This window comes from Podarcis pityusensis (assembly GCF_964106645.2).
Source record: "Podarcis pityusensis genome assembly, chromosome: 10".
Classification (NCBI taxonomy): Eukaryota; Metazoa; Chordata; class Lepidosauria; order Squamata; family Lacertidae; genus Podarcis; species Podarcis pityusensis.
This window is the reverse complement of record NC_138035.1, coordinates 2,143,686-2,167,850: the sequence shown is the minus strand read 5'-3', so window position 1 is coordinate 2,167,850 and position 24,165 is coordinate 2,143,686. Positions and strand designations below refer to the sequence as shown.

Below are 24,165 nucleotides of genomic sequence, written 5' to 3'. Positions count from 1 at the left end.
ATCGTGGAATTTGGTATTTTTAGTCAGCAATAAACTTCAGAATTGATCTTGGTTTCTCAGTCCTTGTTTTAGCATGTTTACAATCAGGGAGGGGACTGACTTCCTTTTTAGATCCCCCCCGCTCGTGCCGAATCCGAAAAAAAAAAAATTCCTTTTTTTTTTTCCTCCTTTTGTACCCGGTTACCCAATTACTCACGGGTTTTTGTTAAATGTCCGAATTTCAAATGGAAGAAGCCAGCGCTCTCCGACGAATGGCATGCGGCTGCACTCGGCAGGGGAAGCGATAGACTCAAAGTACCACGCCACTCCCAGGCGCCCGATCCGTAGCCTTTAAAAAGGCTCCTTCACGAGTCGGGAGGGCGCTGACGGTACCAGCCGAGTCCCCATGTCCACGGGCCCCGTGCCCGTGGTTTTTAAGGGTCCCCGCGTCGCCGGCGCGGTAGGACCCAGCCCCTGCCGAGCCGGCTCCCTCCGGAGCTCGGAGGGAGTCCGCCATTCGGCGATGGCGCCAACCCGGAAGTCCCAAAATGAAACAGGATTAACTGTGGTTAAGAAAGTGAAATATTTGGGGATCAATATGACATCTAAAAATGTGAATTTATTTAAAGATAACTATGAGAAATGCTGGACAGAAGTAAAGAAAGATCTAGAAGTATGGTCAAATTTGAAGCTTTCCTTGTTAGGCCGAATTGCTGTTATTAAGATGAATGTTTTGCCTAGAATGTTGTTTTTATTTCAGGCTTTGCAGATCCTGGACAAAATGGACTGTTTCAAGAAGTGGCAGAAAGATATATCTAAATTTGTCTGGCAGGGCAAAAAGCCCAGAATAAAATTTAAGATACTAACGGATGCAAAAGAAAGAGGGGGGTTTGCCCTGCCGGACTTAAAGTTGTATTATGAATCAACAGCTTTTTGCTGGTTGAAAGACTGGTTACTTCTTGAGAACACAGACATTTTAGATTTGGAAGGGTTTAATAATGTTTTCGGATGGCATGCATATATATGGTATGACAAGGTAAAAGCTCATAAAGGTTTTAAGAATCACATTGTTAGGAAAGCATTGTATAATGTCTGGATTAGATATAAAGACTTGTTGGAAAACAAAACCCCAAGGTGGCTGTCACCAATGGAAGCTAAGGGGGTGAAAAAGCTTAATATGGAATCGAAATGGCCAAAATATTGGGAAATTCTAGAGCAAGAGGGGGACAAGGTGAAACTACTGAGCTATGAGAAATTGAAGTCTAAAGTTCGAGACTGGCTCCATTATTACCAAATAATGGAGGTGTTTAAACAAGACAGGAAAATTGGCTTCCAGGTGGACAGATCCAAATTAGAAATGGAATTGTTAGAACCCAATACTAAAATTTTGTCAAGAATGTATAATTTGTTGCTGAAGTGGAATACACAGGATGAGACGGTTAAATCAGCTATGATTAAATGGGCACAAGACTTCGGTTATAACATTATGTTTGCTGACTGGGAACAGTTATGGACCACCGGTATAAAGTTTACGGCATGTAATGCCTTAAGAGAGAATATTATGAAAATGATTTACAGGTGGTACATGACACCAGTCAAGCTTGCAAAGATCTACCATCTGCCTGATAATAAATGTTGGAAATGTAAGGAAACTGAAGGTACATTCTTTCACCTTTGGTGGACTTGCCCAAGGATTAAGGCCTTCTGGGAGATGATTTATAATGAAATGAAAAAGGTATTTAAGTATACCTTTCTTAAGAAACCAGAGGCTTTTCTCCTGGGCGTGGTCGGCCAATTGGTGTCAAAGAAAGACAGAACATTTTTTATGTACGCCACAACAGCAGCAAGAGTCCTTGTAGCAAAGTATTGGAAGACACAAGAACTACCCACACTGGAAGAATGGCAGACGAAGGTGATTGACTACATGGGACTGGCTGAGATGACCGGCAGAATCCGAGACCAAGGAAAAGAGACGGTGGAGGAAGACTGGAAGAAATTTAAAGTCTATCTTAAGAACTATTATAATATTAATGAATGCTAAAACGCCAAGGTTAGGAAAATAAGAGGATACAGCTGTATTGAATTGGTAAAGACAAGAGGAGTAAAAGGTTAATTTGTTAAATTTTGAAGTGAGGATTTGCTGGAAGAAATTTGAAAACAGGGATGCAGAGCGGGAAGGTACGGGGAAGTCGGAGAAACGGGGTTTAAGAAAAGAAGGTTTTGAAATTTTACATGTTTATGTGTTTGTTTGTTACTGTATTGTGTTTTGTTTGTGTTAAATATGTGTTAAAAAAAATCAATAAAAATTATTATAAAAAAAAGAGACTCCAATACTTTGGCCACCTCAAGAGAAGAGAAAGACCCCCTGGAAAAGATCCTAATGTTGGGAAGATGGAGGGCACAAAGAGAAGGGGACGACAGAGGACACGATGCTTGGATAGTGTTTTCGAAGCTACCAGCATGAGTTTGACCAAAATGCGGGAGGCAGTGGAAGACAGAAGTGCCTGGCATGCTCTGGTCCAGGGGGTCACGAAGAGGTGGACACGACTAATCAACTAAACAACAACAGCAGCAGCAGCAGTAGCACCTTAGGGACCAACTAAGTTTGTTCTAGAAATAAGCTTCCCTGTGCATGCACACTTCTTCATATAGTGAAGGGTAGTAGGAGATGGTAGTAGGAGTACCTTCTGAGAAAAACCCCACCCCACCCTCCCATGATATACAAGGGTCTGGTGACATCAGTTTCAGTGTATCTGAAGAAATGTGCATGCACACAAAAGCTTGTATCTAGAACAATCTTAGTTGGTCTCTAAGGTCCTACTGGACTATTTTTTAATTTTTTATTTCAACTGCGTCAGACCAACACGGCTACCTACCTGAATCTAGATGTCATGGGGTGTTGGGGAGCAGTAGGTCCTTTGGTGGGGGACATGTCCTCCACCTTCTGGGGTCATTTTTCCACCCTTGTTCCCCACCCTGCACTCAGCTCTCACCTGTGGCTTCCAGAAACTGTCAGCATGCAACAGGGCTTCAAGGAACGGCTTCAACCGGCCGGCTTAACCAGGTGAGGAAAGCTGATGGGTCTCAAATCCTTGGGGGGCTGGGGAATTCTGCTGCACCTGAAGTCAAGCCCTGGAGGATGGAGAGGAGGAGAACAACCGTGAATCCCACAGTCCAGAAGGCAGATTCTACCCATGCGGAAGTGGAAAGTGAAGGGCAGATGGGGCACGTCCACCTGGAGGCTTGTTATCTAGTCCCAGGGTTACTCTGTCATTGAATTATAGATAAATTACAGTATTGAAATGCGCCTGCTCCCACTTCCTATTCTGATATTACTCTACTCTGTTTGTCTGTTTCTTACTTGAGTGCTGCTTTGGTATGCTAAGTCAGGGTTTTACTGTAAATTAAGTTTTGGTATTTTTGGGATCCTGTTATGCTTATCTGTCTTCGGTAAGAAATTTCTCAGCTGAATTATTTTTTTCTGCCTCTGTGTGTTTTCTCCTACTCTGCTAACTATACATCGATCATTATGGAGGAGCAAGATCTGCAACCTCAAGCCCTCCTCAGCCTCGGCCCTGTGGACCTGAAAGAGCATCTTCACCCCCATCGCTCAGTCCGGACAGGGAGGTCCACCTCCGAGGGTCTTCTGCTGGTTCCCTTGCTGTTAGAAGTGAAGTTCCAGGGAACCAGGCAGAGGGCTTCCTGCCCCGTGGAATGCCCTCCCTTCAGAGGGCAAGGAAGGAGGCAACCACCTGACATTTAGAAGACAGCTGTATCAGGAGGTTTTTAATGTTTGATGTTTTATTGTCTTGTATATGTACTGTAGGGACGCGGGTGGCGTTGTGGGTTAAACCTCAGAGCCTAGGGCTTCCCTATCAGAAGGTTGGTGGTTTGAATCCCCGCGACAGGATGAGCTCCCATTGCTCGGCCCCTGCTCCTGCCAACCTAGCAATAGTTCAAAAGCACGTCAAAGTGCAAGTAGATAAGTAGGTATCGCTCCGGCGGGAATGGAAACGGTGTTTCCGTGCACTGCTCTGGTTCGCCAGAAGCGGCTTAGTCATGCTGGCCACATGACCCTGACGCTGTACGCCGGCTCCCTCGGCCAATAAAGAGAGATGAGCGCCGCAACCCTAGAGTCTGCCACAACTGGACCTTACCTTTACCAACTGTACTGTAAGCTGCCCAGAGTGGCTGGCAGAAGATACTAATACTATGACTTCTACAGTGGTACCTCGTGTTACAGACGCTTCAGGTTACAGACTCTGCTAACCCAGAAATAGTACCTTTTATTAAGAACTTTGCTTCAGTATGAGAACAGAAATCGCATGACGGCAGCAGGAGGCCCCATTAGCTAAAGTGGTACCAGAGGTTAAGAACAGTTTCAGGTTAAGAACGGACCACCATAACGAATTCAGTTCTTAACCTGAGGTACCACTGTACTATTATAATTATTATTATTATTAGATTTTTTATAGTTATTTTGGAATTCGTACTGCAATATCAGCTCACGAAATGTTATGGGTGGAGAAAATCACAGGGTTGCCGTAAATTATAATCCCACCCACAAACTCTCATTCACATACAGTCTGTAAATTTGGGAATGACACACACCTCACCTGTGCTAATACTGGCAGTCTTTGGCCTGCACAGGCACACCCGGTGTGTAGAGCCTCCAGCCACAGGCACTGTCTATCATGAAAATGGGTCCTTTGACTGGGAAGATCCATGCAGTCACTGTCATCGGATGCTGATGGGTTGTATCTCAGCTTGTCAGTCACTCTGACATTGCCTTCAAAGAATAAGAGGAACGGAAATGCTTTTGAGGTGCAACTTCTGTATCAATCCTAAGAGCCATTCCATGGACTCTGCACCCCTGTTTCTGATGACAGGTGTACATTATCCTCACCCTCAGTGGAAAAGACAATAAAGATGGAAGCCTGAGAGAGAGGGAAAGGTTTCTGGCTGCTTCCTGGGTGGGATTTCGGAAACCAAGAGCCGCTTCTGAGAAGGTCTCTCCCCTCCCCTCTTCCTCTGGGGATTTCCTCTCCTCTCCAGTTGGACCAGTGCTTGGACTGGGCAGAAGCGCTGCGTCTGCACAGGGCAGGGGCTTATGGGGTGGAAGGAGGATGTAGATTGCAGGAAGGAAGGGTGGGGGGACAGGACCCCCACTTTCCAGGGATCCCTCTCTGGTCGCCTTAAAGGGGGGGGGGTCGATTGCTGGGCGGGAGGGAAAAGCCAAGGCGGCCCCTCCGGAGAGTCCCCAAGGAAGCCTCGATGGAGACGCCCCCCCCAGACTATCTCCCCTCCCCCAGTGCTGCCCTTCCCTGCTCCCCCCTACTTCCCCGACCCCTCCCTCTCTCACTGAGTCTCCCCTGCACCCAGACGCCCCCTTGGCTGACCCCTCGCCATGCGCCCCTATCTCTCCATCCGGAGGGGCCCCCCAAGACGAGATGGGGAGCGACAGGGGGTCTCTATCCTGGCTTCTCTCCGCGCCCCAGGGATGCCTGCGCGGGGGAAACGGGGCCAGGGAGTCCTCGTGGGTGGGCGCCCCATCTCCGCCCCTTCGCAGCACGCGTGCCGGGATCCAGGCCCCACGGAAGGCGCTTGGGGGAGCTGGCGGGATCTCTGGGTCCTTACCCCCCCTCTCCGCCCCCGCGACCCCTTTACCTCTTTCTCATCGCTCCCGATTCTCCTTTCCTGCAACATCCGGGGGGGGGTTCCCCTGCCTCCTCCCTCCCCTTTCCGAAAGCGCCCCCCCCCCGAGCTACGGGGCAGAGCAGCAATCCGGAGTGGAAGCTCCACTTCCGGGAGAAGCAGCCAGGTTGGGGGGGGCTCCCCCCCTCATTACCGGAGCAGAAGCCGGATTGGAGGAGGAGGAGGAGGAGCAATGTATTGGGGGCGGGATTTGGGATGGTGGGGGCGGGGTGAGAGTAGGATGTGCCGGGAGGGGAGGAAAAGAATTGAGGGGGGGGGGAGAGGAAGAGGAAAGTTTCCCCCTCCCCTCTTCCTTCTGGATCAGGAGAGCGGGGGAGGGGCTGATCCCGGAGATCCAGCTGCAAAGTGGGTCCCGTCCCTCCTACAAAGTTTGCATTGCAAAATGTTCCCCTCCCCCACCCCACGAGCTTAGATCCCTCCGTGTTTGTTTGTTTTATATGAAATTTTTATTGGTTTTTCAACATTTATAAAAACACATACAATACAATACACAATACAAACAAAAAGACACATAAACACACAAGTATAATTTCAAATCTTTTCTTTTCATAAACCTTACTTCACCGACTTCCCCGTACCTCCCCTTTCTGCATCCCTATTTCCAAATTCATTTCAGCAAATCCTCCCCCTTACATTAATCTAATTTTCCCTTGTTCTTTTCTTTTACTTGATCTTTTACGGCTGTAATCCCCCTCCGTGTTTTAGGTATTGGTGCTGTTCAAAGCAGGAACGGGGGGCAGCTAAACGACTCCCCCCAAATCCCAGCTCCCCACCCCAGCCTCTGACTAAGGCCAGGACAATGACCGTGGACACAGGCCCCGTCCCTGCACAACAGCCAAGAGGCTCAGAAAAGCAGCCGATACAATTGTAGCCAGAAGCGGATTCCAAAATCTGAGGGATCCCTTGGACCAGAAACAAGGAGACCAGCCAGGAAGAGCAGAGCAAAAGAGCAGCCAGTCGGCTTGGTCTTGATTGAAGACTGTCGCCACAGGACTCCCACCTGCCCCCAGGTGGAACAAGATGGAAGCCCCCAACAAAAGAAGACCCCAACTTTTATTAGCTCTGAATCCCCCATGCTACACCCCCAAGACTACATCATGACTGCATCATTGACACATCACACAGAGGAGGGGTTCAGGGAGAAGAAGAAGGAGTTTGGATTTGATATCCTGCTTGATCACTACCCGAAGGAGTCTCAAAGCGGCTCACATTCTCCTTTCCCTTCCTCTACCCCAAACAAACACTCTGTGAGGTGAGTGGGGCTGAGAGACCTCAGAGAAGTGTGACTTCTCTGAAGGAGGAGGAGTTGTGGTGGTAACCTGAGGGTCTTGTCACCTGTCCGGTTCCTCCTTTCCCCTCCCCATGATTACATTCCTGAGGACAAAGGGGAGTTCACTGTTTCCTGCCCCCAGAGGGAAGGGCTGGTCACTGTCCTGTGTTTCAGTCCCTACTGAATCCACTTCCATATCCGGTTCCTTTGTGTGTGTGATGCTCTTCTGTCTAGGACCATCAAGGTTGGCATGCCAACTGGGTAGGGCTCACTGCGGACGGACGTGTTGGCTGCCTTGTGTCAAGTCTCCCCCCTTTGATAGTCCTTCCCTCCGGGTGCAAAATAAAAGTCGAACGGTGCAGATCTGATGTACGGCTGATTTTATATGAATTTATAACAGAAGCATTGCATATGTCGTGTGTGAGTGTGAGTGTGTGTGTGTCGTGTTTGTACAAACTGAGTGATTGGGGGGGGTTCCTGCCACACATGAATCCCAATCCCAAAGAATGCACCAATTACCACACAATTGCGCTCATTTCACATGCTAGCAAGGTTATGCTTAAAATTCTACAAGGAAGGCTCAAGCAGTATGTGGACTGAGAACTCCCAGAAGTGTAAACTGGATTTCGAAGGCACAGCGGTACCACAGACCAAATTGCAAACATGCGCTGGATTATGGAGACTACAGAACATCCTTTGACTGTGTTGACCACAGCAAACTATGGCGAGTTCTTAAAGAAATGGGAGTGCCTGACCACCTCATCTGTCTCCTGAGAAATCTCTATGTGGAACAAGAAGGAGGACGGTATATTGTCTTCCTGCTTATTTAACATAAATGCAGAATTCATCATGCGAAAGGCTGGGCTGGATGAATCCTGTAATAAAAAATTTAAGGTCTTTTATCCAAACCAATCCTGCCTCCGCATGATAGAATTGCAAATCTGGCAATGCAAAAACTCATTTCTCCTTTTTATCTGTTAATAACAGGTGTTTAATTCTCGGTTTCTTTCCACTCTATATAAATCTAGATATTTCCCTTTTCCACTCCATAAAACAATTCATTCCTCCTAAAATGGGCATTGTTTGGAATAAAAAAATCATTTTGGGGATGATTCATTACATGAATCCATGTGCTGGTCGCAGCAGGAGGGGGGGTCTCCCTGGATGCTTCAGCATCCGGCCTCCTCTGGGTCTCCAGGCCCCTTCCTCTCCTCCCTCTGAGCCTGAACTGCTCTCTGCCCCAGACTCTTCCCGCTCACCAAATCCTGTTTCCTCATCAGCTTGCAACATCTCCCCTTCCGGTCTGCTCCATTTTCTCCTTCTTTCAGCTCATGCAACCACCAGTACCCAGGATCTGAGCCTTCTTCCCTTGTGGGTCCCCAGCTGGTACCTCCCCACCCTCACTAGCCAGTCCATGACAACAACAGCAGCCACAGCACTGTGGTCCTCTGGTAGGAAAACTCCTGAGAAGCATGATTGAAGCAGAACTTCTGGGACCATCTTCCTCAAACCCCAGAATGAGCAGGAGCTCTGGGGTTGCCCCATGGGGTTCATGAGTGAAGGTGGGCCCCCCAGGAGACTTTCCTGGTACCTGAAGCCCCTCCTCCCCCCTCTTGAAATTAGGCTTGGGGGGGAATCTCCCATTCAATTTCAGTATTTCAAGTTTTCTTCAGAACGCACAGGGCAGGAGGCAGCGATGAAGTTCTGGTGAAGAAGCAGTGCTTGGAGATCATGTGGTGGTGGTGGGGGGAGTAACAGAGTTTGGTGCAAAAACCAAAAGTACTTTCATCTAAAATTATACTCACCATTGTGAGATGTTGCCTTCATTATTTTATTATTATACAGTTTTACATATAAACACCAGAAATTCACATATACCTCATGCTTTTAGGAATGATTTCCTGCTGAATTCATTGCTCCGGGTGTACTCTGAGAGGAAGACGTCTCACACTCCATACATCTAAATGGGTTCTCCCATGTGAGAGTCCCTAGATGTTCCTTAATCACTCCATTATAAATAAAGCACTTTTTGCAGTCTATTCATTTAAACTGCTTCTCCTGTCCATGAGTCTGTTGATTTTGAATTTCCACTAAGAGTGAACCTCTATCTATTTTCCTGATATTTATATGGTTTGTATTTTATGTGAGTTTGTTGACATAAATCAAGGGTTCCACTCTGACTGAAGTTCCTTCTACAGTCCATACCTTTAAATGGTTTATCCCGTGTGAGTCTGTTGATGTTGTCTAAGGTGTCCATTAACCCTAAAGCTCTTTCCACACTCCATACATTTATATGGTTTCTCCCCTGTGTGAGTCCGTTGATGATTTCTAAGGTCTCCACTCTGACTGAAGCTCTTTCCACACTCCATGCATTTAAATGGTTTCATCCCTGTGTGAGACCGTTGATGTTTTTTAAGGTTTCCATTATCACTAAATCTCTTTCCACAATCAATACATTTATATGGTTTCTCCCCTGTGTGAATCCGTTCATGATTTCTAAGGTTTCCATTATCACTAAAGCTTTTTCCACACTCCATGCATTTAAATGGTTTCTCCCCTGTATGAGTCCGTTGATGATTTCTAAGGTTTCCACTCTGATTGAAGCTCTTTCCACACTCCATGCATTTAAATGGTTTCTCCCTTGTATGAGTCCGTTGATGTGATCTAAGGCTTCCATTCTGACTGAAAACCTTTCCACACACCATACATTCATATGGTTTCTCCCCTGTGTGAGTCCGTTCATGTGATCTCAGCTTTCCACTATCACTAAAGCTCTTTTCACACTCCATACATTTAAATGGTTTCTCCCCTGTGTGAGTCCGTTGATGTCTTCTTAGGGTTCCACTATCACTAAAGCTCTTTTCACACTCCATACATTTATATGGCTTCTCCCCTGTGTGTGTCCGTTGATGTATATTGAGGTGTCCACTATGACTGAAGTTCTTCCCACACTCCCTGCACGTAAAACGTTTTCTCTCTCTGTGAGTCCGCTGGTGTGTTCTAAGTGTTGCATTGAAAGAGAAGCTCTTTTCGCACTCCATACCTTTAACTGGGTTCTGTCCTTTTTGTGTTCGTTGATGTGAACTATGTGTGCTCATTCAGTGAAGCATATTTCACACATTTTAATGGCTATTCCTAATGAAATGAAAGGTGCCCTGTCCCCTGCAATTCTGTCTTCTCCATCCCCTTTTTCAGAGTGGGCAGAAAGGAAATCCTGTTTGGGTTTCAAGAAAGAGAACAAAGGGAAAGAGAACACATCAACCACCATTAGCACCTTCTCTTATTGCAACATCTCCTACATTCTCCCATGTCCCCCCCATGTTCCCAATTTTTTAGAAATGAAAATGGTAAGGTGTCAAATTGTAGTAATGCATCAGCAACCTTTCATAACCCTAAATCATCTTTAATAACACAGCATGATCTTGGAATACCGTTGTCCTCTGAGAATGCCTTTCAAATCAAGTGGTTGCCCCTGTTTCCACATCTAGATCTTCATGAATCACCTGCACAGTCCCACTGACCTCAGGAGATCCATATGGACCATTTTGGGAGACCCAGGTCTACATCTCTTCCATGGACTGTGGTCTCGGTCAATCAGAGAACTAGTGACAAGGCTTGGTGCTTGGGGTCAGCTGAATGGGTGCTCAGGGACGCTCCTGTTCTTGGAGATGGACCTCTGTCTACATGCCTCACATTGCATGGAGAGAGAGCAGGAGAAGCAGATGGCACATGGGAATCCCAGGCGGAAACACCCACCCCAATGGTTCTTTATAATGATGATGTGCTGCCTGACCCTGTGCTTGTCTTCTGACAGAGGACTATCCTAATCTGGCACTGAAAAGCAGGATATTCAAGGCAAGGAGATAACTGTACTTAATAGTAGGTAGCCATATTGGTCTGACACAGTTGAAGTAAAAAAGTAACAAAAATAGTCCAGTAGCACCTTAGGGACCAACTAAGTTTGTTCTAGGTATAAGCTTCTGTGTGCATGCACACTTCTTCATATAGTGATGGGTAGTGGGAGATCGTAGTAGGAGTACACTTCTGAGAAAAAACCCACCACACACTCCCACGATATACAAGGGTCTGGTGACCTCTGTGTCAGTGTATCTGATTAAGTGTGCAACACGGCTACCTACCTGAATCTAAATGTCATGGGGTGTTCGGGATAAGTAGTTCCTTTGGTGGGGGACATGTCCTGCACCTTCTGGGGTCATTTTCCACCCTTGCTCCCCACCCTGCAGTCAGTTCTTACCTGTGGCTTCCAGAAGCTGTCAGCATGCAACAGGGGTTCAAGCAACGGCTTCAACCGGCCGGCTAAACCAGGTGAGGAAAGCTGATGGGTCTCAAATCCTTGGGGGGGCTGGGATATTCTGCTGCACCTGAAGTCAAGCCCTGGTGGATGGAGAGAACAACTGTGAATCCCACAGTCCAGAAGGCAGATTCTGCCCGAGCGGAAGAGGAAAGTGAAGGACAGATGGGGCACGTCCAGCTGGAGGCTTGTTATCTAGTCCCAGGGTTACTCTGACATTGAATTATATATAAATTACAATATTGAAATGCACCTGCTTACACTTCATATTCTGATATTACTCTACTCTGCTTGTCTGTTTCTTACTTGAGTGCTGTTTTCTTATGCTAAGTCAGGGTTTTACTGTGAGTTACATTTTTGCTATTTTTGGGTCCTGTTATGCATATGTGTCTTCAGTAATAAATTTCTCAGTTGAATTGGGGGGGCCACTAGGTGGCGCATCGGAAGATGGCTGACAATAACATCTCTCCGACCCACACGAGGTAATTTGGAGGCTATGATGGGGGTAATTAGCCTCCTTACCCCCCCCCCCAGGATTGTGGGGGGGGGTGGCCCTTGCCTGCTGTGCCCTATACCACCCCCGAATTTGTGGGGGTGGGGGCACTAGGCACAAAGCCTTCCTGTGGGATTCCGGCTCTCCTGGACGCCGTCCCTGATTAGCGCTGCTGGTTGCAATGATCTTTAAAAGAAACAATTTGGATGAGATTAATTGCACATGCTTCAAGGAAAAAGGGGAGTAAAGACTGCTGACAGAAGAGATCTCTGATAACAAGACAAGAATAAAATATGAGAAGATACGTCAAGGTATGGTATGACAAATGGGGGAGGGGGGAGAAAACCTGCCTTCCTTTTTTTCATGTGAGTTAACAAGAATCCCCTCCCCTAATGAGTCAGAAATTAAGGACTTAAGCTGTGGATTTAAGGCTGTGTGGAGATAAACTTTCGATCCAAAGCAATGTTTCAAGATGAAGCTGGAAAGCTAAGAGTTTTGGAATGACGCAGTTAAAAATGCCGTCGCCATTTTGGGAGGCATTGTTGGAGCTCTTGGGTCTGGGAGGAGAAAGAGAGAAATAGAGTTGTTTACATATCGTGGATCAACTCCTCGGTGGGACTTAAGAGCGACAAATGCCAAAATTTACAATGGAAAGAGCGATGTTATCTACGAAGGAGATATATGGAAACCACCTGGACTTAGTGGAGGAACGGGAAATCCACACAGGATTATACTTGTTATCGGCTTAAGGAGACCAACAGAAGAGATCGTAAAGGAAAAAGAGAAATTATATGAATAAGATATGATGTGGAAACACCAAGATAAGACTGGATAGAATTATGAACTTTGTTTGGACTGATTGGGACTGATTTGGACATTAACGCAGTAATAAGAAGATGATCTGAATCCCCCTTTGGATCTTGAAGTATGGGTTCCCCCAACAAAATTTTAAAAATTGGCTTTGTAATTTGGAATTTATACGATGTGATTTAATTTGATGTGATTGGCCAGTTAATAAAAATTATTTTTAAAAAATAAAAAAATTTCTCAGTTGAATTAATTTTTTTGCTGCCTCTGAGTGTTTTCTCCTACTCTGCTAACTATACATTGATCATTATGGAGGAGCAAGATCTGCAACCTCAAGCCCTCATCAGCCTCGGCCCTGTGGACCTGAAAGAGCATCTTCACCCCCATCGCTCAGTCCGGACAGGGAGGTCCACCTCCGAGGGTCTTCTGCTGGTTCCTTTGCTGTTAGAAGTGCAGTTCCAGGGAACCAGGCAGAGGGCCTCCTGCCCCATGGAATGCCCTCCCTTCAGAGGGCAAGGAAGTAGGCAACTATCTGACATTTAGAAGACAGCTGGGTGTCGTTGTGGGTTAAACCATAGAGCCTAGACTTCCTGATCAGAAGGTTGGCGGTTCGAATCCCTGCGATGGGGTGAGCTCCCGTTGCTCGGTCCCTGCTCCTGCCAACCTAGCAGTTCGAAAGCACATCAAAGAGCAAGTAGATAAATAGGTACTGCTCCGGCGGGAAGGTAAACAGCGTTTCCGTGCGCTGCTCTGGTTCTTCAGAAGCGGCTTAGTCATGCTGGCCACATGACCCGGAAGCTGTACACCGGCTCCCTCAGCCAATAAAGCGAGATGAGCGCCGCAACCCCAGAGTTGGCCACAACTGGACCTAATGGTCAGGGGTCCCTTTACCTTTACCTATATGTACTGTAAGCTGCCCAGAGCAGCTGGGGGAAGATACTAATACTAGAACTTCTACAGTGGAACCTCAGGTTAGAGACGCTTCAGGTTACAGAGTCTGCTAACCCAGAAATAATATCTTGGGTTAAGAACTTTGCTTCAGGATGAGAACAGAAATTGTGTGGCGGCAGCAGGAGACCCCATTAGCTAAAGTGGTACCACAGGTTAAGAACAGTTTCAGGTTAAGAACGGACCTCCAGAACGAATTCAGTTCTTAACCTGAGGTACCACTGTACTATTATTATTATCTTGTGATTTTTTGTAGTTATTTTGGAATTTCTACTGCAATATTAGCTTACGAAATGTTATGGGTGGAGAAAATCATAGGGTTGCTGTAAACTATAATCCCATTCACATACAGTCTGTAAATCTGGGAAGGTCACACACCTCACCTGTGCTAATACTGGCAGTCTTTGGCCTGTATAGGCACACCTTGTATGTAGAGCCTCCAGCCACAGGCACTGTCTATCATGAAAATGGGTCCTTTGACTGGGAAGATTCATGCAGTCACTGTCATCGGATGCTGATGGGTTTTATCTCAGCTTGTCAGTCACTCTGACATTGGCTACAAAGAGTAAGAGGAACAGAAATGCTTTTGAGGTGCAACTTCTATATCAATCCTGAGAGCCATTCCATGGACTCTGCACCCCTGTTTCTGATGACAGGTGTACATTATCCTCATCCTCAGTGGAAAAGACATTAAAGATGAAAGCCTGAGAGAGAGGAAAAGGTTTCTGGCTGCTTCCTGGGTGGGATTGCGGAAACAAAGAGCTGCTTCTGAGAAGGCCCTCTCCCCTCGTCTCGGGATTTCCTCTCCTCTCCAGGGGACCAGTGCTTGGACTGGGCAGAAGCGCAGGACAGGGGCTTATGGGGTGGGAAGAGGATGGAGATTGCAGGAAATAAGGGGAGGGGGACTGGACCCCCCACTTTCCAGGGATCCCTCTCTGGTCGCCCTGAAAGTGGGGGTCGATTCCTGGGCGGGAGGGATAAGCCAAGCCGCCCCCCCGGAGATTCCCCAAGGAAGCCAGGATGGAGACGTGTCCCCAAAGACTGTTCTTCCCATCTCCCCCCCCCCCCAGTGCTCCCCTTCCTCCCTCTCTCCCGTGGTTTCCCCTACACTCCGGCGCGACTGGCCCCTCACCCTGCTAGCCCCATCTCTCTATCCTAGGGCCCCCCAACGGGAGTGGGGGAGGGACAGGGGGGGTCTCTAGCCCGTCGCCTCCCGCACCCCTTAACCCTTTCCTGGCCCGCTTCTCCGCGCCCCAGGGAGTCCTCGTGGGTGGGTGCTCCATCTCCGCCCCTTCGCAGCACGCGTGCCGGAATCCAGGCCCCACAGAAGGCTCTTGGGGTAGCTGGCGGGGTCTCTGGGTCCTTTTCTCCCCCTCCTACCCCCGCGACCCCTTTACCTCTTTGTCCTCGCTCCCGATTCTCCTTTCCTTTCCTGCAACATCCACGGGGGGGGGGGTGTCCTCTGCCTCCGAACCTCCCCTTTCCGAACCTCCCCCCCCAGAGCTACGGGGCAGAGCAGCAATCCGGAGTGGAAGCTCCACTTCCGGGAGAAGGTTGGGAGGGGGCTCACCTCCCCCCACATTCCTGGAGCAGAAGCCGGATTGGAGGAGGAGGAGGAAGGGGTGGGATGTTTGTGGGCGGGATATGGGGTTGTGGGGGCGGGGTGAGAGGAGGATGTGCCGGGAGGGGAGGGAAAGAATTGGGGGGGGGGGGGAGAACGTTCCGGAGATCCAGCTGCAAAGTGGGTCCCGTCCCGCCTACAAGGTTTGCATTGCAACATCCTCCCCTCCCCCACCCCACGAGCTTAGATCCCTCCGTGTTTTAGGTATTGGTGCTGTTCAAACCAGGAACGGGGGGCAGCTAAACGACCCCCCCCAAATCCCAGCTCCCCACCCCAGCCTCTAACTCAGGCCAGGACAAGGACCGTGGACACAGGCCCCGTCCCTGCACAACAGCCAAGAGGCTCAGAAAAGCAGCCGATACAATTGTAGCCAGAAGCGGATTCCAAAATCTGAGGGATCCCTTGGACCAGAAACAAGGAGACCAGCCAGGAAGAGCAGAGCAAAAGAGCAGCCAGTCGGCTTGGTCTTGATTGAAGACTGTCGCCACAGGACTCCCACCTGCCCCCAGGTGGAACAAGATGGAAGCCCCCAACAAAAGAAGACCCCAACTTTTATTAGCTCCGAATCCCCCATGCTACACCCCCAAGACTACATCATGACTACATCATTGACACATCACAAAGAGGAGGGGTTGAGGGAGGAGTTGTGGTGGTAACCTGAGTGTCTTGTCGAGAGCCCGTGGGGTGTAGTGGTTAAGAGCCGTAGATTCATAATCTGGGGAATCGGGTTCCCGTCTCCGCTCCTCCACATGCAGTTGCTGGGGTGACCTTGGGGCAGTCACACTTCTCTGAAGTCTCTCAGCCCCACTCACCTTACAGAGTGTTTGTTGTGGTGCAGGAAGGGAAAGGAGAATATTAGCTGAATGAATGCTTCGGTCTCTGGCTGCGCTCCTTTTGTTCCGCAGGGACCTGCAGACTCAGTCAGACGAGCTAGGTGGCAGAGCAGCCTCACACCTAGATTTTCCGTAACAATGTCTTATATAGATAATAAATGTTCATAAATGTACCAACCAAGCACATCCATAGATATGTCAACCACATGTCTGGAGCAGCACAGGAAGACCGTCCTGAAACCATTTAGACTCCCAAACTGACCAAATGTTTTCTCTGCAAGGAGGGAGGGGGTGAGGGAACCTTCCCATTGTCTCAGGAATTGGGAAATCACCATCTCAAAGGAATGGCCAGACTACCAGGAAAGGGAATCAGATAAGGCATTATCAGAGAACCTGCCAGACAGGGAAAACAACAACATTCAATTTTTGGTTGTAGACCGCATTTTCTGTGATGTAGGTATGATTTTTGTAGTAGGTGGTCTTGGGTTACGCCCCTTCTGTGATGAATGCAGGGGTGGTCTGGAGCTCCAGGTCAGGGAATTTAAAATGTCTATATAAGGGCTGGCACGCCTTGGTTGGGGGTCCTCCTCAGGGGAGCACCCTGTTGCAACAGATCAATAAAGATCAGGCTTACTAGCTGCTTTGCTTCTCAATAGTCTCTGGTTAGTGTCTGTTGTTTTCTCTTACCGATGGAGAACCTACAAGGGACTCTATAAAGGGCTCTTGTGTCCCCCATAAGGGAAGAAGGGCAGCTTTTGTTTACAACAGATGGCACCCCAGATGGGACCTTCGGTTGGCCGGATTCTGGGGACAAGGAAAGACTGGTGATCCAGCGCGCACCAGGCCATTTGCCAGGAGGAGCCACCAGTCCTCTAGTGACCCCAGGGTCTGGAATGAACTGGAGTTCCAGCGGGGCTAACCAGAGGAAGCAACGCTTGATCAGGCCGGCCACAAATTTATTTATTTTTTAAAATAATCCTTATTGATTTAAATTACACACATATACAAAGAATTTGGAATCTCATACTGCATCTCCCCTTCCGGTCTGCTCCCCTTTCCCCCTCTTTCTGCTCATCCCACCACCAGTCGCTGGACTCTGAGCCTTCTTCCCTTGTTGGTCCCCCAGCTGGTGCCTCCCCCCACCAGCCAGTCCATGACAACAGCAGCAGCCACAGCACTGTGGTCCTCTGGTAGGAAAACTCCCGAGTAGCATGATTGAAGCAAAACTTCTGGGACTATGGAAAAATACACTCTTTCCCAAACCCCGGAATGAGCAGGAGCTCTGGGGTTGCCCCATGGGGTTCATGAGTGAAGATGCCCCCCCAGGAGATTTCCCTGGTCCCTGCAGCCCCTCCTCCCCCCTCTTGAAATTAGGCTTGGGGGAAATCTCCCATTCAATTTCAGTATTTCAAGTCTTCTTCAGAACGCGCAGGGCAGGAGGCAGTTCTGGTGAAGAAGCAGTGCTTGGAGATCATGCGGTGGGGGGGGCGACAGAGTTTGGTGCAAAAACCAAAGGTACTTTCATCTAAAATTATACTCATGATTGTGAGATGTTGCCTTCATTATTTCATTATTATACAGTTTTACATCTAAACACCAGACCTTCACATATACCTCATGCTTTTAGGAATGATTTCCTGCTGAATTCATTGCTCAGGGTGTACTCTGAGAGGAAGACGTCCCACACTCCATACATCTAAATGGGTTCTCCCATGTGAGAGTCCCTAGATGTTCCTTAATCACTCCATTATAAATAAAGCACTTTTTGCAGTCTATTCATTTAAACTGCTTCTCCTGTCCATGAGTCTGTTGATTTTGAATTTCCACTAAGAGTGAACCTCTATCTACTTTCCTGATATTTATATGGTTTGTCTTTTGTGTGAGGTTGACGACATAAATCAAGGATTCCACTCTGACATGAAGCTCCTTCTACAATCCATACCTTTAAATGGTTTCTCCCGTGTGTCTGCTGATGTTTGCTAAGATTTCCACTCTGAGTGAAGCATTTAGTATTTACTCCATACTTTTAAATGGTTTCTTCCGTGTGAGTCCGTTGATGTGTTCTAAGTTTTCCATTATCACTAAAGCTCTTTCCGCACTCCATACATTTAAATTGTTTTTTACCGATGTGAGCATGTTGATGTCTTCTAAGGTTTCCACTATCACTAAAGCGCTTTCCACACTCCATACATTTAAATGGTTTCTCCTCTGTGTGAGTACGTTGATGTCTTCTCAGGTGTCCACTCTGACTGTAGACGTTTCCACACTTTATACATTTAAATGGTTTCTCCTCTGTGTGAATCCATTGATGTCTGCTAAGGCTTCCACTATCACTAAAGCGCTTTCCACACTCCATAAATTTAAATGGTTTCTCCTCTGTGTGAATCCATTGATGTCTTCTAAGACTTCCACTGTGACTGAAGCGCTTTCCACACTCCATACATTGAAATGGCTTCTCCCCTGTGTGAGTCTGTTGATGTCTGCTAAGGCTTCCACTATCACTAAAGCTCTTTTCACACTCCATACATTGAAATGGTTTCTCCCCTGTGTGAGTACGTTGATGTCTTCTCAGGTGTCCACTCTGACTGTAGACGTTTCCACACTTTATACATTTAAATGGTTTCTCCTCTGTGTGAGTCCATTGATGTTTTCTAAGGTTTCCATTATCACTAAAGCTCTTTCCACACTCGATACATTTATAAAGTTTCTCCCCTGTGTGTTCCCGTTGATGTCTTCCAAGGTTTCCACTATTACTAAATTTCTTTCCACACTCCATACATTCATATGGTTTCCCCCCTGTGTGAGTCCGTTTGTGCAATGTAAGGTTTCCACTCTGACTGAAGTTCTTCCCATACTCTCTGTGTGAGTTTTCTCTCTGTGTGAGTCCACTGGTGTGTTCTAAGTTTTGCATTGAAAGAGAAGCTCTTTCCGCACTCCTTACCTTTAAGTGGGTTCTTTCCTTTTTCTGTTCGTTGATGTGAACTATGTGTGCTCAATCAGTGAAGCATATTCCACATTTCACACATTTTAATGGCTATTCCTAATGAAATGAAAGGTGCCCTGTCCCCTGCAATTCTGTCTTCTTCATCCCCTTTTTCAGAGTGGGCAGAAAGGAAATCCTGTTTGGGTTTCAAGAAAGAGAACAAAGGGAAAGAGAACACATCAACCGCCATTAGCACCTTCTCTTATTTCAACATCTCCTACATTCTCCCATGTCCTACCCATGTTCCCAATTTTTAGGAAATGAAAATCCTATGATGTCAAATGATAGTAATGCATCAGCAACCATTCATAATCCTCAATCATCTTTAATAACACAGTATGATCTTGGAATACTGTTGTCCTCTGAGACTGCCTTTCAAATCAAGTGGTTGCCCCTGTTTCCACCTCTAGATCTTCATGAATCACCTGCACAGTCTCACTGACCTCAGGAGGTCCATATGGAGTATTTTGGGAGACCCAGGCCTTCATTTCTTCCAGGGACTGTGGTCTGGGTCAGTCAGAGAACTAGTGACAAGGCTTGGTGCTTGGGGTCAGCTGAATGGGTGCTCAGGGAAGCTCCCGTTCTTGGAGATGGACCTCTGTCTACGTGCCTCACATTGCATGGATAGAGCAGAGAAGCAGAAGGAAAGCAGCTGGCCCGTGGGAATCCCAGGCGGAAGCACTCACCCCAATGGTTCTTTATAATGATGATGTGCTGCCTGATCCTGTGCTTGTCTTCTGACAGAGGACTATCCTAATCTGGCACTGAAAAGCAGGATATTCAAGGCAAGGAGATAACTGTACTTAGTGGTAGGTAGCCATATTGGTCTGACACAGTTGAAGTAAAAAATTAACAAAAATAGTCCAGTAGCACCTTAGGGTCTTGGGAGAAAAAAAACAAACAAACCTAGACAGCATCTTAAAAAGTAGAGACATCACCTTGGCAACAAAGGTCCGTATAGTTCAAGCTATGGTTTTCCCAGTCGTGATGTATGGAAGTGAGAGCTTTACCATAAAAAAGGCTGATCGTCAAAGAATGGATGCTTTTGAATTCTGGTGCTGGATGAGATTCTTGAGAGTCCCATGGACTGCAAGAAGATCCAACGTATCCATTCTTCAGGAAATCAGCCCTGACTGCTCACTGGAAGGACAGATCCTGAAGCTGAGACTCCGATACTTTGGCCACCTCATGAGAAGAGAAGACTCCCTGGAAAAGACCCTGATGTTGGCAAGGATGGAGGGCCAAAGGAGAAGGGGACGACAGAGGACAAGATGGTGGGATAGTGTTCTTGAAGCGACCAGCATGAGTTTGACCAAACTGTGGGAGGCAGTGGAAGACAGGAGTGCTTGGCGTGCTCTGGTCCAGGGGGTCACAAAGAGTCGGTCATGACTAAACGAATAAACAACAACAACAGCAGCAGCACCTTAGGGACCAACTAAGTTTGTTCTAGGTATAAGCTTTCGTGTGCATGCACACTTCTTCATATAGTGAAGGGTAGTGTGAGATGGTAGTAGGAGTACCTTTCTGAGAAAAACCCCAACCCACCCTCCCACGTTATACAAGGGTCTGGTGATATCTGTGTCAGTGTATCTGAAGAAGTGTGCATACACACCAAAGCTTATACCTAGAACAAAATTAGCTGGTCCCTAAGGTGCTACTGGACTATTTTTTAATTTTTTATTTCAAGTGCGTCAGACCAATACGGCTACCTACCTGAATCTAGATGTCATGGGGTGTTGGGGAGCAGTAGTTCCTTTGGTGGGGGACATGTCCTACACCTTCTGGGGTCATTTTTCCACCCTTGGTCCCCACCCTGCACTCAACTCTCACCTGTGGCTTCCAGAAGCTGTCAGCATGCAACAGGGGTTCAAGCAACGGCTTCAACCGGCCGGCTAAACCAGGTGAGGATAGCTGATGGGTCTCAAATCCTTGGGGGGGGGCTAGGGAATTCTGCTGCACCTGAAGTCAAGCCCTGGTGGATGGAGAGGAGAACAACCGTGAATCCCACAGTCCAGAAGGCAGATTCTGCCCGTGCGGAAGAGGAAAGTGAAGGGCAGGTGGGGCACATCCAACTGGACGCTTTTTATCTAGTCCCAGGGTTACTCTGACACTGAATTATATATAAATTACAGTATTGAAATGCGCCTGCTCCCACTTCATATTCTGATATTACTCTACAGTGGTGCTTCGCAAGACGAAATTAATCCGTTCCGCGAGTCTCTTCGTCTTGCGGTTTTTTCGTCTTGCGAAGCACGGCTATTAGCGGCTTAGTGGCTTTAAGAAAAAGTAAACAAACTCGGAAGACGTTTCGTCTTGCGAAGCAAGCCCATAGGGAAGTTCGTCTTGCGGAACGACTCAAAAAACGCGAAACTCTTTTGTCTTGCGCGTTTTTTCGTCTTGCGAGGCATTCGTCTTGCGAGGTACCACTGTACTCTGCTTGTCTGTTTCTTACTTGAGTGCTGTTTTGGAATGCTAAGTCAGGGTTTTACTGTGAGTTACATTTTTGCTATTTTTGAATCCTGTTATGCCTTTCAGTCTTCGGCTGCGCAAAGAGGGAGAACTGCGCAGCGCCCCTTCAGCGAGGCGCCTGTCCTGGCTTCTGCCTTAGCCTCTTCATCCTGCTGCCCTTGGCGCTGTTATCCCAGAAGCCAGAACAGCCACACAGTATCCCAGAAGCCAGATTCCTCTTGCTGTTCTGGCTCCTGGGATTCAATTTTTTTTTTCTTCTTGGATTCCTCCCCCCAAAACTAGGTGTGTCTTAAAGAGCGAAAAATGCGGTAGGTACCGCTCCAGCGGGAAGGTAAACGGCGTTTCCGTGCGCTGCTCTGGTTTGCCAGAAGCGGCTTAGTCATGCTGGCCACATTACCCGGAAGCTGTACTCCGGCTTCCTCGGCCATTAAAGTGAGATGAGCGCCGCAACCCCAGAGTCGGCCACAACTGGACCTAATGGTCAGGGGTCCCTTTACCGTTACCTATATGTACTGTAAGCTGCCCAGAACGGCTGGGGGAAAATACTAATACTATAACGTCTAGAGTGGTACCTCGGGTTACAGGCGCTTCAGGTTACAGACTCTGCTAACCCAGAAATTGTACCTTTTGTTAAGAACTTTGCTTCAGGATGAGGACAGAAATCGTGCTCCGGCAGCGTGGTGGCCCCATTAGCTAAAGTGGTGCTTCAGGTTAAGAACAGTTTCAGGTTAAGAACGGACCTCCAGAAAGAATTCAGTTCTTAACCTGAGGTACCACTGTACTATTATTATTATCGTGTGATTTTTTTGTAGTCATTTTGGAATTCATACTGCAATATCAGCTCACGAAATGTTATGGGTGGAGAAAATCACAGGGTTGCCGTACATTATAATCCCACTCACAAACTCTCATTCACATACAGTCTGTAAATTTGGGAATGACACACACCTCACCTGTGCTAATACTGGCAGTCTTTGGTCTGTATAGGCACACCTTGTATATAGAGCCTCCAGCCACAGGCACTGTCTATCATGAAAATGGGTCCTTTGACTGGGAAGATTCATGCAGTCACTGTCATCAGATGCTGATGGGTTGTATCTCAGCTTGTCAGTCACTCTGACATTGCCTACAAAGAATAGGGGGAACAGAAATGCTTTTGAGGTGCAACTTCTGTATCAATCCTGAGAGCCATTCCATGGACTCTGCACCCCTGTTTCTGATGACAGGTGTACATTATCCTAATCCTCAGTGGAAAAGACAATAAAGATGGAAGCCTGAGAGATAGGAAAAGGTTTCTGGCTGCTTCCTGGGTGGGATTGCGGAAACCAAGAGCCGCTTCTGAGAAGGCCTCCCCCCTCCCCTCTTCCTCTGGGGATTTCCTCTCCTCTCCAGGGGACCATTGGTTGGACTGGGCAGAAGTGCTGCGTCCGGACAGGGCAGGGACTTATGGGGTGGGAAGAGGATGGTGATTGCAGGAAAGAAGGGTGAGGGGACAGGACCCCCCACTTTCCAGGGATCCCTCTCTGGTCGCCTTGAAGGGGGGCATTCCTGGGCTTGAGGGAGAAGCCAAGGCGGCCCCTTCGAAGATTGCCCAAGGAAGCCATGATTGAGACGCCCCCCAAAAAAACTGGTCTTCCTATCTCCCCCCCCCCCAGTGCTCCTCTTCCCTTCCCCCTCCCTCTCTCCCGCAGATTCCCCTGCACTCTAGCGCGACTGACACCTCGCCCTGCGCGCCCCATCTCTCCATCCTAGCCCCCCCCCCGAACAGGAGCAAGGGAGGGACTGGGGGGTCTCTATCCAGGCGTCTCTCGCGCCCCTTAACCCTTTCATGGGACGCGCGCAGCCTGGGAAACGGGGCGAGGGGTCCGCCCTGCGAGGAAAGCTCCCTTCGCAGCAGGCGCGCCGGGATCCAGGCCCCACGAAAGGCGATTTGGGGAGCTGGCGGGGTCTCTGGGTCCTCGTCTCCTCCCGCCTCCTCCCCCCGCCCTTGCCCCCCCATCCCTGAGTCTCCCCTGCACCCAGACGCCCCCTTGGCTCACCCCTCGCCTTGCGCCCCCCATCTCTCCGTCCCTATTGCCCCCCAAGACGAGCAAGGGAGGGACAGGGGGTCTCTATCCAGGCGCCTCCCGCACCCCTTAACCCTTTCCTGGCCCGCTTCTCCGCGCCCCCAGGGAGTCCTCGTGGGTGGGCGCCCCATCTCCGCCCCTTCGCAGCAGGCGTGCCGGGATCCAGGCCCCACGGAAGGCGCTTGGGGGAGCTGGAGGGGTCTCTGGGTCCTCTTCTCCCCCCTCCCCCCCGCGACCCCTTTACCTCTTTCTCCTCGCTCCCGATTCTCCTTTCCTGCAGCATCCACGGGGGGGGGGTGTCCCCTGCCTCCTCCCTCCCCTTTCCGAAAGCGCCCCCCCTAGAGCTACGGGGCAGAGCAGCAATCCGGAGTGGAAGCTCCACTTCCGGAAGAAGCAGGCAGGGTGGGAGGGGGCTCACCCTTCCTCATTACCGGAGCAGAAGCCGGATTGGAGGAGGAGGAGGAAGGGGTGGGAAGTTTGGGGGCGGGATCTGGGGTTGTGGGGGCGGGGTGAGAGGAGGATGTGCCGGGAGGGGAGGGAAAGAATTGAGGGGGGGGAGGAAGGTTTCCCCCCCTCTTCCTTCTGGATCAGGAGAGCGGGGGAGGGGCTGATCCCGGAGATCCAGCTGCCAAGTGGGTCCCGTCCCTCCTACAAGGTTTGCATTGCAAC

At 48.6% G+C, this 24,165-nt stretch overlaps 2 protein-coding genes across 3 annotated transcripts in view; both read right to left on the bottom strand.

Annotated features, from left to right (window-relative positions):
- The window catches only part of LOC308486338 (uncharacterized protein), a 140,665-nt gene extending 125,598 nt beyond the window's left edge, over positions 1-15,067 (bottom strand). Inside the window, exons 1-4 of the mRNA XM_081023107.1 lie at positions 14,922-15,067; positions 13,908-14,080; positions 4,596-4,768; positions 2,973-3,111 (exon numbers count right to left, since the gene is read on the bottom strand). The gene's annotated coding sequence lies outside the window, so the exon portion shown is untranslated. The remainder of the gene's footprint in view (positions 1-2,972; positions 3,112-4,595; positions 4,769-13,907; positions 14,081-14,921) is intronic.
- LOC308486406 (uncharacterized protein) lies at positions 8,195-20,059 on the bottom strand. 2 transcript variants are annotated; one of them, XM_081023236.1, is made up of 2 exons: positions 19,900-20,059; positions 8,195-10,178 (listed from the first exon to the last, which is right to left on the bottom strand). In XM_081023236.1, the coding sequence occupies exon 2, from the start codon at positions 10,060-10,062 to the stop codon at positions 9,181-9,183; it is 882 nt and encodes a 293-aa protein (XP_080879362.1). In that variant the 5' UTR covers positions 10,063-10,178; positions 19,900-20,059; the 3' UTR covers positions 8,195-9,180. The 2 variants fall into 2 exon arrangements, with proteins under 2 accessions (XP_080879362.1, XP_080879363.1); XM_081023237.1 differs by lacking the exon at positions 19,900-20,059 and adding an exon at positions 11,104-11,172.
- Positions 20,060-24,165: the final 4,106 nt, after the last annotated feature.